The 19,474-nt window shown below is 43.4% G+C and overlaps 1 protein-coding gene across 1 annotated transcript; it reads right to left on the reverse strand.

The window, feature by feature from the left end:
• Window positions 1-15,508: 15,508 nt before the first annotated feature.
• On the reverse strand, window positions 15,509-19,236 carry EVX1 (even-skipped homeobox 1). Its single transcript, XM_045003007.1, is given in 6 exon segments — window positions 15,509-15,883; window positions 15,885-16,040; window positions 16,927-17,019; window positions 17,021-17,190; window positions 18,820-18,864; window positions 18,867-19,236. Coding segments are annotated over 6 exon segments (1,209 nt in total).
• Window positions 19,237-19,474: the final 238 nt, after the last annotated feature.

A 19,474-nucleotide genomic window follows, 5' to 3' on the forward strand; every position in this document is an offset into this window, starting at 1 on the left:
AGGATCTCAACCAGACGTGGATGAAAATGCTGCAGAAGATATTTGGGGGGTGAGATAAACTTTTTTAGACATGGTTAGCCTGTTAAGTTTAGTCTCTAGAAAGCATGTTATGATTTTGTTCTACATGTGACTCTTTTGCTTCCTTATCCTTACTCACTCTGTCTTGAATCTTTGATAATAAACATATTGTTGCTTTCATTATAAATGTATCCCAGTGCTGTTGTATTAAGCAAGGAACTGATCATGCAAGCCGGCAGACCTGGTATTTCTGAGTGCTCAGAGGAGAAGGGGCTGGATGTTACAGGGGGAATGCTTCTGTCACTATGCCTCAGTGGGTCACAGCTGAGGATGCCATATACAAGACAAACTGCTGAGAAATAGGGCAGACTCACCCCCAAATTTGTGGTTATTCTTCCATAAGATATACCAAACCAGTAACAAAAATAAACTTCTGTCTCCCCATACTGGCTAACAAGAAGTCAGACATGCAGTCTCCTTAGGTATCCCAGCCCTTGTTTCACCACCCAGACAATAGACTTCATGATGAGTGGTTATTTAAAACCAATTTAATCAACTAAAGGGTTCTTCTGATCCCAAAGGACCAGCCACATACCCAGGTCAATATATAACTCATATCTTACCCAATAATCACAATGTTGCCAATCCTTTAGTATCTAATCTCTAAAGGTTTATTTATAAGAGAAAAGAAAGAGGTGAGAGTTAAAATGGTCAAAGGAATCAAATACATGCAATCATTACAAAGTTCTTGAATCAGGTTTGTAGCAGTGATGGAATAAACTGCTGTTTTACAATGTCTCTGGTAACATCCAAAAGACTGGAAGGTCCTCAATCCATTGGTTGTAATGCTGTTCCAGTAGTCAAGAGATCAGATAAGAAAAGAGGCAAAATAGAGATGCTTCCCAGGCCTTTTATAGTTTCTGCCATGTGGTGGGTCAGCGCTCAATACAGTCAGTGGAAAAATACAGGCACAAGATGAAGTTATGGTCACATGATCTAGTCATATGCCCTTGCATGCTTTGATGAGTCATAGCAGGGTCCATTATCCATATTCTGGCTAAAATGTCCACAGGAAAGCCCATCAAGTGGGGATAAGCTTCTTCCATGGCCTGTTGTGTTCATCAAACGGCCATCAACTTGAATGGTCCATTCACAATGTGCTGCCCAGACTGGATGTAAACTAACTACCTTGTGGGTGTTACCATAGGAGCAAACACAGCTTGAAATACTGGTCAGTCAATATTCATAACTTCAGATACAAAATGATACATACATATGAATAGGATAATCATATTCAGCAAAGCATATATTTTCCATTGACATCTTACATGACATACTTTGTATAAGATTTGTTGCAATTATATAACAGTGCTAGCAACAATGATCTACGTGGTCATATTTTAATCATACAATGTCACAGCTTCAAAGGGACTTGGGGGCTGGGGTGCACTGATTGTTAACCTGCAAAGCAAAGTAAGGACTGACATTGCCCAGGGGAGAGGGCATGTGTGGCTAGCAGACCACAAAAGAAACCACTGAAATCACATGAGATTCCTGGTTGCTCTTTGCTTGAGGTTGACACATATCAATTTGAATTTCTTGGGAAATATTACCTCATATTCCTGGTGTAATGCTACCTGCAGTGACTCAGGAGCATGCAGACAGTTAGGAACCAGGGCACAAAGCCCAAATTGGTTGTGAGTTCTATACTTCACTCTCATCAACCAATTATCAAGTGGAAACTTCTCAGTCATTATAACTGCTTTACCATGCAGTCACAGACACCGTCTTTGGGTACTCCAATCTATCTTGCTACCCAGGTGAGCATAGCTTTGTGGTAGATGGTCCCTTACACCAAGAATCACAGCAGTCAGGTTACTCCCAGTCCCAAAGGACCAGTCACTCACCCCAGCTCAATTTCACCTTGGATCTCCTACCAAAGGCAATGCTTGTACCCAATCCTATAATAAACTATATAAAGATTTCTTAAATAGAAAAAGGAAATCAGAAATTTATTTACAAGGTTAAAGCGGGTAAACATAGATACATAAATGACTTACAATCTTAAGTTTCAAAAGGTAATAGAAGCTTCTATAATCAACAAGCTCTATATGTCCTTTCAGGCTAACCCAGGCTTAACAGCTGGGGATCTCTTGCTTATGCCTAAAAATCTTTACCCCCCTATGAAAGTCCAAGCATCAAAGAGAGACCAAGTTCCTTTTCATGGTGTTTTTTTTTAATCCTGCTCCTGCCGTATGCTTTGAGCTGTAAACTCAGCTGATGGGAGGAGTCCACTTTCATGACTCATCTTCATGGGGAGGAGAGCCCAACAACAAAAGTCTTTTGTCCTCTTGTTGGCAGCACCCAGGGAAATTCCAAGTTGCAACATCCCACAGTAGTCTGTCTGGTATCATTGACTCTTTTCTTCTGGGAAGGGCGTAACACTTTCTGTTGGAGATCAACCCTCACACTAATTAATGTCTCTTTCAAGTCTGGTGATTTAAAGAGTCACAGAGGCTCACAATACAACCACTCATATAATACCTTACAATATGGCACATAGACATTATAAGTGAAATTAGTGCATGCAGCAACTCACAAGTATTCAATAAAGTCTAAACACTAAGCGGGGGCGGCTCTAGGCATTTCGCCGCCCCAAGCACGCCACGGGGGAGCGCTCTGCAGGTTGCTGGTCCCGCGGCTCCGATGGACCTCCCACAGACATGCCTGTGGAGGGTCCGCTGGTTCCGCGGCTCTGGTGGACCTCCCGCAGGTGTGCCTGCGGATGCTCCACTGAAGCCGTGGGATCAGCGGACCCTCCGCAGGCATGTCTGTGGAAGGTCCACCGGAGCCGCCTGCCGCCCACCCGGCGACTGGCAGAGTGCCCCCCGCGGCATGCCGCCCCAAGCACGTGCTTGGCGTGCTGAGGCCTGGAGCCGCCCCTGACACTAAGCACATTCTTATGAGTCTAATACCTATTTTAACAATACTTAACACACAGGTGAAGCAGACTGATTCCAGCTAGGTATCTGTCAGTGGTAAGTTGAGACTTGGGGATCTTGGCATGAGCTGGCACCTGGTCTTCCAGCATCACACATGGACTTACTGTTCAAATGTATCTGAAATTAAGCTCTTTCACAGCAAACTGAGTAGCAATTGGAAATCACAGTTTGCATGCCATGGGATTCCAGGTGAATTAATAACCAATAAAGGCCCACGTTTCATTTCAGCAATCTCTTTGATATGTTATGAATCCAACTACTACGCACCAACCCTTATTAGGCACAGTCAAATGGGTTAGCAGAAAAGTCAGTACAAATAGCAAATAACTTGATTTTAATAAGTGCTGTCAGATTCAAGGTATCCATGTTTGAAACTGTTGGAATATCGCAACACACTACCGGAGTTTTACTGGAATCATAAGTCAGGAGACACATGGACAAGGATAAAAATCTTAATGCCAATATCTGTCTAGGTTATTGAGCCAATTAATCCAGAAGTAGTTACATAAAAGCTACATTGCAGGAAGCCTGAACAGAAGTACTACAACAAGAATCCCAAACAGTTACCTTTATTACAAGTGGGAGGGAATGTTAGATTCCAAACAGAAAGTGGTTGTTACCTGTAAATGTAAAAATATGGCAGCCGCACCAAGGCTATAGGCCATAATCATGTCCAGGAGATCATTCCAATAAGAGGACTAGAAGACATCTAACCAAGGAGGAGACTGACTCTGTTTCTTGAGGACAATCAGAATGCTACTGACATTGCCATGCACTGACAGAGGAAACACATGCCCATCCAATCATTGACAATGAAAAACACTAGGAGCAGCAAACAAGTGGTGGCGGTCCCACTTCCATAGCTGAACAAGCCACCACATAAAGAACTGTTTTGAGAACAAGGTGTGGCTGTGTGGTCAGGAAGCCATCAAAGTTCAGAGGTAGTAACTGCTGACAGGTTAGTTTGTGCTTGCTTTTATATTTGGGAATATATTTTATTTTCATTTGACTTTTTTTTTAAATAAAAGGAAATCTATAACAATAAACACTGGAATCAGAGGCTGCTGACCCCCCTACCCTGTGACAGGGCTATCAACTTCTCAGTCACGTGCCAGGAAATAGTTGAATCTCCTCCCAGTATTCCTTCCAGTTTTTCAGAGCACAGACAGCCACTTTCGTCATAGGGTAACTGGCAGTGACAACAGCAGTAGCATTCCCATATGCTATAGCTGAATCTTCCCTCGTGGACCCACTAGTGGAAGAGGCTGAAGAGGGCAAGAGGCAGGGAAGCTGTGATTGCTGTTGGAGCTACATAAGAGTTCCGGCTGCTGGCAACAACTGGAGTAGAGGACATATGTAGGCTTAATGTCAACAGCAGAGACAATCTGGGCAGCCTGATTGGAAGAGGTTCATTACTCACCATGAAGCGGTGGGTGCAGAGCAAGTGTGGGTAGTTTGCATAGCTTAAAAAAAGCTTCATGGTAGATGGGAGGCTGAGGGAAAAATGAGCCAGTCTCTTTTAGGTCTCCCTATTTTAAATTCTTTCTACTCTGAAAAGTGACTGTATGAAAATGACATGATGAGGCTCCTTGTTTCATTATATCATTAATTTCCATATGAAATATATTTGGTTTACAAATAGGTCTCTGGGAGTTTAACCATGTTCCCTGAAAACTTAACCCATGATCTGAAAGTTAAGCTATTCTGCTATTCACAGAATCATCAGTAATAAAGATGTTGTAGGCAAAATTCTACCCTCAGTTATACCTGTTCAACCCCCACCTTCAACTTATCTATCTGATTTCTAATTCACTTATCACTTTTAGACCCAAGTGCTAATATATTGTCTTCAATGGGATTGTGACTGAGGGCACAATTTGCCTCTGTCTGCACTCCCACCAGGCAGCCTGACTAGTAAGGTAGGCCTCTCACTGTGGGAGGAAGAGGTGGCTGGGTTAGCTACACAAAACTCTAATAATTGGAACATCGCAGTTCTGGTCAGGCACATGCCAAAAAAATCCCAGTTCATTCTGCCATAGCTGCATGAGCTTGCAGGGCTAACGTGAAAAGTAGGAAACACCTATTCGTATTGCAGTAAGTGAATACAACTCTGTATGCACACAGGGATCAGCTTTTCTGAGTAGAACTGCTGTTCAAACCTGCTGCTCTGTAACGAGCAGGAATCAGACACCTTCACCTTTGCAGAATGTAAGTCTGTCATTGCCCAACTGGAAGGGAGCTTTTGCTGTTCACACTCCCAGCAGGCTGCCCTACCAGTATGTTAGGCCACTGGGCTAGGGGAGGAAGGGGTGGCCAGGATAGCTGCACAACACTCTAATCATTATTTATTTATTTATTACCTTAAGTGTGTCTGGCTCAGGGGTGCTGGAACAATTTGTATACTGTGCTGTGAGCCATTGAACCAAACTGTAAACCCTTTATATAATGGAAACCATTTCAAGCCGGCGGTACAGCAGCACCTCGGCACCTCTAGTTCCAGCACCTATGGTCTGGCTTTCTGCAGGCAGGTGGCCCACTTCAGATACGTGTCAGTAACTTTCAAACAGCTTTTCAAGTGATTCCTTTGACCCTTCATAAATACTAAGGTAAAAGCAAGCTGGTGCTCGTAAGAGACAGGGCACGCTTGTGAAGGCTGGGACTCAGAAACACTGGGAGCAGTGCCTGGCTCTTCCACCGCTTTCCTGTCTCATTATGCGCAAGTCACCTAGTCTCTGTGTCTCAGCCACTCTTCTATAAAATGGTAATATTTCTTTTCTGCCCCTCTTCATCTAGTCTGCTTGGATTGTAAACTCTTTGGGGCAGGGGCAGTCTTTTCCGCTGTGTACAGGTAGCACTGAGCACAGTGGGAGGCCGACCGGTTGCAATGTCTAGCTGCTATTGGAACACAAACAATTACAAACAAAAAAGAATTTGTACATTAGAACCTCAGTGCTTTAGTCTTTTGCTTACAGTTATAGACCTCAACAAGCACTACTGATTTCAGTGCTAAGGAATTGTAATGAGTGATGTTATTGTCTTCCTGCTTTGATGATTTGAGGTCATGATCTTAAGTTATATTAACACATATTGGGCTAAATTCATCACTGGTGTAAATCCATTGCTTTTAGTAAAGATCCAGTGGCTCTGCACTACTGTTATGCTTTGCTGTAGCATGACATTTTGACCCAAATAATACGCTGTCTTTCTGATAGTGAGGTTTCAATGCCAAAACCGAATGAAGTTATAAGGGAGCATGTGCTCTCCTTGCTCTTGTACCTTGTGAACAAATGCTAATGGACTGCACCCATTGCTCGGAGCTGAGGACAAGTTTCCCAAGGCCCTGGGCCACTTTGGTTTATATACACACTGAAATGTGTAGTTCACTGAGTTGGGAATTTGCTGATTGCATGATTTGGGTACAGACAAACAGAAAAGGCACCTCAATTAATTGGGTAAGTCACTTGCCAGTGCAGCACAGATATAATTTCTGTTCTTTGGCCTGGAAGGATATCTTTTAAAGGACATAAGAACGTTCAGTGAGGTGGGTCTTATTGCTCTAGAATTGTCTAATAACTGAGTTTTTCAAGCAGCCCTCCATATTTCTTTCTAGCTGAATGTTTAGTAACAACCTTACATGAAACAGAATCTCTTATTTTTGGTCCACATTTTATTTCCTATCAGGTCACTGGACGGTGAGTTTGAATCATGTGACTCAATATCACCACATTAGTAGTAACTTGTTTCCTTGAAATTCATAGAACTGTGTAAATTAGAATAATGCTGTGCCATTCCCAAGACTGGTCCATAGATGGTAGATGTGCCACACTACATGTTACTGGTACAGATCTAGTATCAGTACTTGCTTTATCCACTTGTAATTCATCTTGGGTCTGAACTTGCAGTCCCTGTGCAGGCAAAACTCCTCATGGGAGGCCTTTCCCTTCTTGGGTGAAACCAATCAAGCTACAAAGCTTTTGAATGTTATAAAAGTGTAACACAGTGAAATCAAACGGATAAAGCTGCTGATTTAACAAAGACTGGGTGCCACTTCTCTAAAAGGAGAAGATTAATATATTCACCTTTATGTAAATCTAGCCCATTAATGAAAGGAAATTGGTTCAAAAACACCCTTAGTAGCGCTTTCTGTCTGTGACATCTCACCGATGTTCACATTACAAGATACCCCCGCCACACACATTCAATGTCTGCATCTTTACCTTTTTTTAAAGAAGTATTCCTAATGTAACATCAAATGGCTTTGGGGGCAGTCAATAAGAACGGGGTAAAATTAATATTCATTACTGTTGAAATAGTGAATTCAAAGAAGAATTAAAACAATTCAACTTACAATAATTGATCTTTGCCTTTTCTCGCTAAAGTTCAGTGGCTACGTAGAAGTATATAGGCGAATGTGTGTACTTGTTTATATAGCTCCAGAAACATAATTGAGCACCAGCTACATTCCTGATAGATTTTTTACATTCAAATCGCTATTGAGGGATCAAAATCTGTTTCCGTTTGTCAGCTTTAATTTCCTATTAAGCAAAAATCTTGTTTCTCTTTAGCTGTCAGATGTAAGTCTTGAAAGACTTTAGGGCTACCCAGAAAAAAAATGCGGCCAGCTGATCTTAAAGTGGCAGCTTTTCCTTATTAGAGTATCAGTCCCATTTTTAGCTAAAACACACACACCTCTGGGGATCTTCCAAAGAAAGCTCAGCAAGAAGTTTTTAGAAGGACTGTTGTTCTCTGGAACATATTTTACACGTTTGATAGAGAGAAGCGATCGATGTCTCTTTCGACTGAACATTTTTTTCTGTTCGGAATAAATTGGTGTTTTTCCAGGGTCCCGGTAAATTCAGACAATTGTAATGTTGTCTGTACAATACCTGTAATTTAAATAAGGTGTTTTATCCAGTATATTTAATCTCCTGTCAACATCATTTAGCCTCTAAAATTATTCCTAACAAACAGTCTTTATTAGCCAGTTTGGAAAGAACATGTGGTATTGTTTAAAATATAATGCAGCTTCCATTTTGATTAAGAATCATCCGCAACTCAATCTGAAATAAGCCGGGGTTAAATCGCACGTCTGGTGTAAATGCTGAAATAGCTACAGTTCTACATTTGCCCCAAGGTCCATAGGTGCAAACCCTGCTCCACGGAGGTCTATAAACAGTAGGCTTAGCATGCAAAGCTTCCACCGCCGCGATTTAATTGTTCGCTCCCGTTTAAGTGCAGTATTAATGCTGCATGTTACGATTCACTTATTTATTTTTACCTTGCCAGTGTGCAGAATATGCCAGTAGAACGCTCACTGTCCCAGCTCCAGGTCCGCCTGTCCCCGAGGACACCAATTAAAGGCACTAATTGGACAGCAATACATCAAAGTCCGCTCCTGAGATTGGTTCCTTGGAGCTTCAGGAATCCTTTGGTTTAGGCTTTTGTTTTATATATAAATATTGCACAACATTTCCATGTAAAACAGGCGCCTGAAACGTGAAGGCGGCTCTGCTAGTCTGGATCCTGTTATGGTATTTTCTTCACAATAATCTCATTCACTGGCCAAGCGTAGAAGACAAATCTATATTTATAGTCGAGATCTGTCCAGTGTAATGAAATGTTTAGCTCCAGTTACAGTTAGATCAAAACAATACCCGAAAGACAGAAAGTGACCACCTCTCCGCACTTCTTAAATCATGTGTACAACGATTTTTACCAATGTAAAACTTTGAATAATTCTAGTGACAGCAAAAACATTGACACATTCTTGGTTTCCTCGCAGAACTGTGATTTGGAACTGTTTCCTCCCGGCATATAAAAATACCCCTTGCACAGGCAAAAACCTACAAACTGCTTTGAATGAGTAATATTCATCTGTGAAGTAAACGTTCCCACTTGGAAGATTTCAGATAGAGGTGACCAGACTTGTGGGACAGAAGTTTTGTAAATCGGTCACGAAATAGAAACAAATTAAAAAATATTTCCTTAATATAACCAATGCGATAACTGCTATGCTACATATATTCAGTGACTCTGACTTCACAGTGGTGAGGTATAAGTGGCATTATGTTTATGTGTATGGATAGTGTACATAGGGCAATGGGTGCTGTACACAAAAGTAAGAAGACCAGTCCCTGTCTCGTAAGAGCTCACAGTCTAATCAGGCATTTCCTTCAGGCTTTTTGACAATGCCCCCACACTGAGCCACACCTGGGAAGCAGGTACTTGTTCACTTTTCACCTTTAAGCATCGGAGTAAAACAAAACTAGCGCTTAGAACACAGGAAAGCGCTCAGTGAAGCTTCCCATAGTAAATATTTACCAGATTTTAGCTAGTCTCAGTTATTGCGGGGGGGGGAGGGGGCGATATTGCACTGGAAACCTGGAGAATAAACCAATCCTGTGAAGTTACCTTCTCCCCTCCTTTCCCTCCCCACCCTTCAAAATACAGGAGTTCTCTTGATTATCTAGATGTTCGGGTTAACTTTCGAACACGTTTAATTAACCCATAGCTTACTGCGACCTAAGGGTTTTCCAGCTCCAGCAGGCCAGAGTCAGAAAGAAGAGGCAATTGTTTAGACGAGCAACATAATATTCTTTTAGAGGGGGCCACTGATACATACCAGCTGAGGGGAGCAATTGGAAATATCTTTTATTTCTCCAGTGTGGCTCATCTTTCCACATGATGGAACAAATAAGCTACTTTGCTGCTTCTCTGCAAAGTTCGGCGGGTCCCCTTCAAAACGTTCAAGGTGCATGACATAGTCGCCTGAACCCGCCCCCCTTTGGACATCCCTGTCTTCCAGTACATATTGCCACTGCTGTGCAAAAAGAGACACAATGATGCTCTGATCTTGATTAAAGGGTTAACCGTCGTGCGGTGAGTAAGGGTGTAGGTACTGGTTAGGCGTTGTATTTGTTTATTTATTTATTTATTTTTGACATTGCTGTCATGAAAAAAGCACAGCTGGTCCCATGTCCAGGACAAACCTGCATTCTGGAAATCCGTGTAATCTGTAAATAAGCAATAGTTTCCATTGATCATTATTTCAATAAAGAACGTAACAGCTGATAGGATCCATACTCGACTTTGCCAATTGCCTCTTTTAAATGATAACTGCAGCTTCGTTCTCTTTAAATCAAGAGGCTGCCTTTCTCATACAGAGGAGGATATACAGCAAAGCATTTGATCATTTACTGCCCAGGAAGGCATTTGTTTTTCATTTTGCAAACGCTTCCCTATAAGTAATTGTTCTTGTTAACGGTGTATTCCTTTCCCTAGTCTTCACTGCGCTATAAATAATCTCGATGAAGATGCAAGGATATGACTTTCACAAGATTGGACAATTGATTAAATCTGTGACCTGCAATTGCGAATAATCTTGGAAGGCTATTTAAACAGATGAAGGCCTAAATTGTCTTGCTTGTATCTGAATTAATTTCTCATTCATCATCATTATGGAGTGATTGGTCTATTCAGGCTCTTCAGCCTGCTGGAACGAAGCTGGATTTAAATGACACAATTTAAATGCTCTCCAGCTTTAACGAGGCCAATTGAGCAGCTGCAATAAATACAAATATTTTTCTAAACAGCCTTGTTTTAAATAATTACTTAATGCTTTCATGTTATTTTTAAGGGGTAATCTCTGTCTCTGACATCACAAATTCTTCTTTACTGAGATAGCAGTTGTGCAAACTATTTGGTGTACTTGTTTTGTGGATCCAAATATACGTCTGAGGTTTGGTTTATTTAACACTTATCTTGTAAAAGTTTAGTGTAACTATTCTACGTGTGTGTAAGTTCAGCTATGGAACAGTCATGCAGTTGAATTTGTTTTAAGGGTTAAATAGACACAACGTGTCTGGAGCTAATCCGAGATATTTTCTAGTAAACAAGCCTATTGAATCAGATGGCACATGTTCGTATTTAAGATTGGCTTGGCTGTTTAAAGATCCTGAAATGGCCATCATCTAATCTCTCATCTGTCATTTAAAAAAAACCACCCAGATAAAAGCGATTAATTATTGTAAATATCTTACGTAATAGTGATGAATTTTGCTCAATCTGAAGTGATTTCTATACGTTTATTTAACGGTCTAGTTAAAGAATTTATCATCTCCATCCATTTACTATGTATATTTGCTTACGGGCTGCATATATCTAATTTAATTCTTGAGAGTGAATGACAATGCATTTTGTTTGAAAATGAACTAGCCAAAAGGCTGAGTTATGTTGACAATACGTGAATTACTTGGGAAGGGGGAGAAATGGAGAGGGGAAATTTCCCTCTACATGCGGTAATAACTGATACCTTAAGAGCATATTAAGCCATTTTGGAAAAGAGAATCCAATTCATATTGACATAATTTTAACTCTATTATGACACTATTGTGACTGGCATGATATTGGGTCTCGGCTTGACATATGGTGGCGGGTGTTTCCAGTGGCTAAACTCCGCAGTGAAATAATGCAACCAGCGGAGCAGGAGAATAATTGAAAACAAAAGAATCCTTCAGATATACAAACACAAGGAAAGAGCTAATGGGCCCACGTGTCTTTCTGCAGGTGCTGGAAAGGGAGCTAACCATCTAGCAGAAAGCATGAAATATGAAGAGACTATTTCTTAATGATCTAAACACTGGAGCCGGGAATACTGCTGGGGAAAGCAGATCCGATCCAGTTTTAATCATGTAACCTTAATAAAAACGTATAGCCTTAGCCGGGAAGGTAAGAGCCAGTTTCGATGTTATCTGGCTAATGGTGCAGAGGGTGACACATAAAGCAAAACAAAGATGGCCAGAGTGCAGATGAAAAGGGCTGAGTGAGTTGATAGTAACGGAGCAATTTAATGCACGAGTTACAAAACTGCTCGCTGGGATCATTTAGCCTTAACCCGCTCTCTAGAGTTCATCTTCTTTTATTCAGTTGTTTAAAATGAGCATTATTCCAAACATATGCAATGCAATCAGTTTGGTCACACTTACAAGAACACGCTTTAATAAGGCAATCAATCAAACCCTAACAACCCGGGGACTGCCTGTTGGAGCTGAATTTGGCTGGATGGAAACTGGAACCTTCTGTGTGGCACATGAGGTACCCGACGACAACCCTAGCTTGCTACTGACAAGTGGGACGATGCACACACCGTTTGCTGCAGCTTTTTCCCATGCAGAATATGCAAAACACGGGTTTTCAAAGGTTCAGAACGATCTCTCCTGGGTAAGCTGTTAACAGAGGGCAGCATTATTTGTCTGGCTAGACCTTCGCAGGCCAGGTACCTGGTCTGTTACCCATTTCCCCTGGTCTTTTCTCAGCATACCCAGAAAACCTTACCTCGGATAGAGGCCTGATCTAAAGCCCATTTCAATCAATGGGTAAACTCCGTTTGATTGAAATAGGCCCGTAGTGGAGCTATATACTTTGTCTTCAATGACTTCTCCTCTTTCCCCTTTTCCGCCGCCCCCCTCGGTTTTTAGAAGCTGTTCCCAAACTGCCGTCGGGATTGGCTTAGAACGTGTTAAAAGAAATCACCCAACATAGCAAAAGGAAAATTTCATTATGAAGTAATGAGTAATTCCCCCAGCAAGATGTATTGTTATGTCTTCAACTTCAATTTCGAAGCAGAAGTGGCTCAATTACCTAGCAAATACAGTCAATTAAAGGCTGCTGATTGGACACGAGGACGGATCATTGATCTTGTACTTTCCAATATCGCTCCAGACACCTCATTTTCCCTCCCTATTAACTGAAAATACGCCTGGTATTACCGCGACCCGCAGCCTATTTACCTGTCGCAGGCAATCTCTGCCCTATGACCGAGCAACAGAGAGATTCACAATCATCTTTGCAGTAGGATCCTCCAAGAAATCCCACTGGGAAGACAATAACTCCCTGCGTGAGAGCTGTAGAGTGACTATGGCTTAGACTTGTGTGTGTGTGAGAGAGAGCCCATTTCATGTAAATTGCTGGGGAAGAAATGCACAGCCCCGCAATGCCCATCCCGGGCTCCCGGACTATACCTATCCACCGCTCACATACACATGGGATTGGCTAAATAAGTGCAGAGATGTGGTGTGTGGTGTGTGTGTATATATATAAAGACAGAGAGAGAGATATCATATTAATACGGCTGTGTTCCCAAGAGGAGCAATATGCCCGAATGAACGCCACAGCCTGCTTCCATCCTGGGGCATGCGAGATTACAACGAAATCCTTGTGCAAGCGAATATCCCATTGAAGTCAATGAATGATTTGCCACCAGGAAGTCTGAAGGATCCTAGCTAGCTGTGGGCAGTTGAAAGAGGTCCTCTTCAGTGTTCGGTCCCTTTATCCCATCTGCCCAAAGTTCATATATTCTGGTTGCTATACTGTGCTGTTATTCATTCGTTCATATTTCACTGCACTGATTCTTTTAGTGAATGAGATGCATGTTAAGAGAGGCAGGTAAATCAGCCCCCGCCCCAAACTTTTAAATCTTAATGCCTAGATTTGATTTGGGGCTTTTAGTACACTTCTTTGCCACTATCTGACATCGCAATCGTCCTATTATTCATAGAAGGAAATACCATTCTAATAATACTTTGGCGTACATGAAAGGCCCATCAGTTTTAATAAAGGAAGGAGATTTCTGCTTTAAAATTGATGGAAGGGGTTGGTCCTTATTGATGAACGTGGAGAATCCCTCCCCCCTTTGGATCAGTTTTTCGGATAAGCAGGTTTTATTAAAATGAGAAATAGTTTGAGAGGTATTTGTAATCTTTCTTCCTCTTGAGCAGTCACGACAGAAATATGTCATTCGCCCCATTGTCCCGCGGACAAAAAGTTTAAATGTGACAATAAAGTATACAGAAGTTCCTCAGCAATTTAACACACAGTAGATAACAGAGGTGTCAAAATGTCTTTGTTTCAGTGCACCATTTATATTCCTGACTGTTGAAAGTGTAACTATAAGGAAACTGCAAGAAAAATAAAACGGTAGTAAGCAGTAATCTTAAGGGTTTTTTTTAAAACAAACACAATAAAAATATTTGTGATACAGGATTAAAATTTGTCTAGCTCTTTATTGCGACATGGTAACATATGGTAACAGTGAATTCTTTGGGCTATTTAAAAAGAGAATTCGTTACACAATTTCTGTCTTGAAAGAAACTATTAGCCCAGTCCAATATTTGTGTTTTTTAGAATTTCAGGTGACAGCTGCACCCCACTCAGACAAAAATCCAAGCAAAACCACGAATACTATCTTCCACTGTAACATACAAGAAGCAGAGGGAAGAAGAAATAAATTAATCTCAAGGAGGAGGAAAGACTTTACACACAAATGGTGTGAAAGTCACTTACAAATGCAGAGGTTGGGGAAGGAGAGGGGACGAGGGGAAACTAACAAAAAAAGACAGCACTCGAATCTAAAACTCAAATGCAGCAAAGGAATAGAAAAGGAATAAGCCAATGGGAGACCTGAAGGTGAAATACAAAGGAAGGAAAATCGCCTTTGCTCTAATTTGCAGACTAGTGATTGTCTGAAGGAGTTCAGCTCCCTGTCACCTAATCTCTTCCCTTGGCGGCTTGTTAACGTTTGGCACAGGGGTCTCTGTTCAGAGAATATTATACATTCGACATTCAAAAAGCCTCCTTACATATACATCACTTGCTAATTTCGTCAGCTTGTGCACATTTCAGCAACTGATAATAGGACATTGTTAGTTTAAAGGACAAATAGCTCTGACCCACAAACTGACAGGATCTTTTTTTTTTCTGCCAGTTTCAGTCTGTCTCTTAAAAATAAAAGTTGGAGGAAGGAGGAGACGAAATATTGGATTTCTGCTAAAAAACGATGGGTTTATATTACTGAGACAGGGAGAGAGGTAAAGAATGCAATTAAAACTGGAAAGTAAATATACAGTATGTCACTGTTCTTTATGGCAAAAACATTTTTCTTGTTTCTAGAAAATAACTGGATAATACTGTTGAGTTGCTATCTAGAAACCCTTTTAGTTAGTTGTTGAACAATCTGGTAAAGCATAAATCTTAACTTTGTATTATGCACACAATACATTTTAATATCAGCAATTTTTCTTTCAAGTATTTAAGATAATACTTTTCAGTCAAGTATAATTGGGCATAAATATTTTGCTGTGGTTTGGAGAAGTTCTGCCCCTCGATAGGTTATCTGGCCATAGAAAATAAAGTCCTAGCTCATTTCTATTGTATATTGTAGAAAAGTAGTGTATATCAGTTTTTGCCTTCATAGTGCAGAAGCCTAAATTCCTCCTTATGCCATACATCACTAGTGGTTTTTCCCCCCCTTCTTCTTTCCTGTTTTATCTTGGAATGTAAATCCTTCAAAGACTGAGCTATTTTAGTCTTTTTTCCCCCATAGGTTTCCACTTATGGGAGAGAACACGATTAAATAAACGTTGGATGTAAGTACTTTAACCGTATGTGAGCCCATGAAAGGGGCATATTATTTATAAACCTGAGATGAAGCTTTATCTTGTTAAAGGTACTTCTTCCCGCTGGTCCATGGATAATGAGGTTGCTTTGCTCAGCACCGAGGGTGTGAAAGTGAGAAAAGAGTCAGTCCTGGTTGTGGCTGAACAGGTAAAGTCTGATCCTGAAGGTCTCTGTGCCAGTCCATTGGACTGGCTGCTATGGCAAGCCAAGCATGAGCAAGGGCTGCCTCCAGCACTACTGAGTCCATGAGTTGGGGCAGGGTAAAGAGAAGGATGTCTGAATGCACAGAGCAGTTCTGGTCTAGGGTAAGGATGAGAGAGGACCCTAAAGGTGTCCAGTGGTCTCAGAGGGGTACTGAAAGGGGTGGCAGCAGAGGCCGAGGTGGCTCCAATGCCCATGTGGGAGTAGTAAAGGAAGGGGCAGGTGAGATGGGAAGGGGTAGGGAAGAGTGCCAGTTGCCGCTGCATGACTCATCATGTACGTGTAAAAAGCAGGATCTGCTGGGTGAGGCCAGGTCATGGCCAAACGCTGCCTCTTGTCCTTCATCCTGCGGTTCTGGAACCAGACCTGGGAGACACAGAGGAGAGAGAGAAGGCTCTTAAAACCTGCACAGGGTCGGGCAGAACAGACAGGCCATGCCAGAAGATGTATTTTGGACACAACTGTTAGCTCCGTCTGTCCTCGCTTCAGACTGCGAGGCACACACACCAAAGTCCTGACTGGTACATTCATTTTCCCACAGTGAAAATATTGTGTGCGAAGGTTGGTTTGCTGGCGAACGAGCGCTAACCCACTATTTTAACTATATAGGTTGAACTGGCAAAATAAAAATATATCGTTCAAATAATGAGCTGTCATAGAGTAAAAACTACAATTTGGTCCACGTAAAAGTTGCCTATAAAATCTAGAGGGAGATTCCCAAGTGGTGGCCATTTTGTAGGACACTTTTTTCTTTCTTAGTTTCAGAATTGGGCTCTCCTACTGTACTTATTGCCTGTATATTTACACACACTCCAGAACAAGTGTGACCTCGCACTGCCTAGAAGCACTGGCATCCGTTCGCAGCATCTTGTGAACACCTTCCACCTGGGGACATTTGCTTGTTCAGGTTTTGTGTTATTATTTCAAAAGGTTGAAACGTTTCTTGTTTAAATGCTTATTATTTAACATTTCCCAGAGTTTAAAGGTAACGAGAATTCTTAAAATCAGGTGAAAGGAAGATTAAAAAAACACTTAGAGGCTGGGCTGTCAGAGGGTCCCTCGCTCGTCTGGTGCTGGTAACGTATTATTAAAAGACTACCTATCGGCTGCTTTTGTGGCAGAAAGTAGCAAGGGCGCAGCCGGGAAATGTTTGTATCTGAAAGCGCTTCCCCAGCGTTGTTTGGCAAGGACGCCTGGTCCGTTTAGATTTACATCGTGCTAATTGAAAACATGTACCCAAGCGGGTGTGTACCTTGATGGTGGTTTTATCTGGGGCAGAATTTAAAGCAGCTGCCAGTTCACACATCTTCTGGGCCTGGACACGTAAATTCTCCCGGTAGAATTCCCTTCTCCAGCCGTGCTAACTGCTCGGCGGGTGAAGGCGGTGCGGGTTAGCGGCGCAATCTGATCGCTGGCGGATTGCAGGCCAGTGAACCCTGGGAGCCGCCGCTTGCCTCCGTGTGCCCTTGGGGGGGCATCCCCCCCGCTGCTGGGGCTTGACCACCCGGCCAAGAGCCTTACCGAGCAACTGCACAGGCCCTGCACAGTGGAGGAGCCGAGAGCAGAGACACACGCGTGGATACACAGACCGGGGGTATCGCCCCCGCCCTCCTCCCCATCGATCCCGGCTTCTCCCGCTGCTGTCCCCCACCCATCCTCCTCCCGTCCAACACAGGACATGATCCGCAACAACCTCTGTTCACAGGCGCAGCCCTTGCGGACGCTCAGGGCAACTGACCCCACCAGCAGCCGGGGCAAACACTGAGCGGAGGGAGTGGGGGCATTTCCTTGGTGTTTACTTTCTAGGAAGTAAGGGAATGTGATCTCCCCAGTCCCCACCATCGGATCCTACCAGGGGCTTCGACTGGTTGCGTCTTCTCCCTTTCCGCATAGGAGTGTGGTAGGAGCTGAGCTCCTCAGCACGCCAGGTTTTAAATATCAGGCTATGCCCCCCCTACCAGTTGCGTGATTTCTTTTGGGTGGGTTGTTGCGTGTCCGTATCCCACCCCATTTCTTCGAGCACCATGCATTTCAATAAGCCATCCCAGAATCCCCAGCAGCAAACCAATGACAAAATGGCCCTTGATCAGAGACATGCAGCAAGCAGAGAGATCCTTCCTTACATAATGTGAGGATGGAGATTTGGGGGATTCCTTCCCTCAGAGTTACAATATCCCCGCATGTTAAGTTTTAAATAAAGCTCTCTCTGGCAAATTCGAGAGGAAATGACCTTGTCCTGATTCCCCAACTCAATTCCCAACTTCTAGGGACAGAAAAGGAGCTTGATTATTTGTTTTTCGAGTGGGGTGGAATAGGGGTGAGAGGGTGGGGTGACAGAAGAAAAAAGGCCCGGACGCTGCGTTTGCTTTCAAATGCAGCCAGTTTCCATTGTTGCCTGAGACCAAAGGGCAATGAATATCATTGGAACCATTTCCGGGAGCTGGCGCCACCGAGTACATGGAAGTGACAAGGTAATTTGGACCTTTAACCAACGTGCAAACAGGCACCGTACTGCTGCAGCTTTGGCATGCCAGGAGTCTGCAGCGATTTTACTGTCTTTATGGCTGATTCCGTGCTCATGCCAAAAACAATTCACCCTTGCTCTCTGCCCGCACTCTACACAAACCGTTTATGATCTTGCAAAGCCTAGGGAAGGTTGGCTCTCAACCCTTGAAAAACGCACACAAAACGGGGGGAGGGGAGGGAGGTTCCTAGTGGCAATGCACTATGGAGGAAAAGGCTCTGCCATACCGGGTAGTGAATTAGAATACAGTCTTGCTTTGCAGGAAAACCTTGCAAAGGCAAGATATGAGGACGCGATTGAAAGGAAGGACGCGATTTCACCCACTCTGATTCAGATCATCAGGACTCTTCAAAGCCCTATGGCTCGGCCCCCTCCGGGTGTTTAACAGCCACATCTGCAAACTCCCCCCCCCCCCCCCCCCCCCACCCAGGTTTCATGCAGTACAAATGCAATAAAAAGTGAAACGAATTCGGATACAAAACAACCCTATTCCTGGCCGGCCGGGCACTAAAACAAACGGAAGCCTGACAGAGATTTCACGCTCAAGGACACTAGTTACCCAGCTTGGCCGGCGCCCGAGCCCGGGGAAGGGAAGGGGGAGCAATGGGAAGTGGTGGGTACCTTTGCTGGGCTGGTACTCGGCGTTTCCCGTGGCGCAGTCCGGGTGCAGCTCACCTCGATTTCCTCATATAAATCCGACTCGGTGTCCGAGCTGCTCTGTTGCCCTTTGCTAGAGAGGGGCTCCGGGGCGAGCTGCTGTCCGGCCGAGAGCAGAGCTGCTGCCGCCGCCGCCGCCGAGCGACTCTCCGGGACCGTCCCTGTCCCTGGCAGCACTTCCACCTCCTCCTCTCCTCCTCCCCTTTCCCGGGAGGACAAGGGGCCAGACCTGGGGCTCAGGCAACTCCGATGGATCATCTTGTCCTGTGGTTCTTGGACTGGGCTTCCCACTGCTTCTGACAAATTAGAGACTCTCTTGCCAGCCAGAGTGCCAAGTTGACCTCCTTCCAGAAACATCACCATATCCTTTCTGGGTTCCATTGTGGTTTTCTTACCAAAAAAATCCAAGTAGCCCCCCCCTCCCTCCCCGCGCCTCCCGCCCCAATCCTGTGCAACGCACAGACCAGTGCAGAGGAACCCGCGGTGAGATAGGGTGACCTTGTGATGCGAACGCTACACTGTGCAGTGCCGGCTCTGGGAGGGATCACCATTGCCTTCTTCTTTCTAAGCTGTCATCCTTAATGGTGCAATCGTCATTACAGTACCACCGGTGACGCCA

The sequence above is a fragment of the Mauremys mutica genome, chromosome 2, assembly GCF_020497125.1.
Source record: "Mauremys mutica isolate MM-2020 ecotype Southern chromosome 2, ASM2049712v1, whole genome shotgun sequence".
Classification (NCBI taxonomy): domain Eukaryota; kingdom Metazoa; phylum Chordata; order Testudines; family Geoemydidae; genus Mauremys; species Mauremys mutica.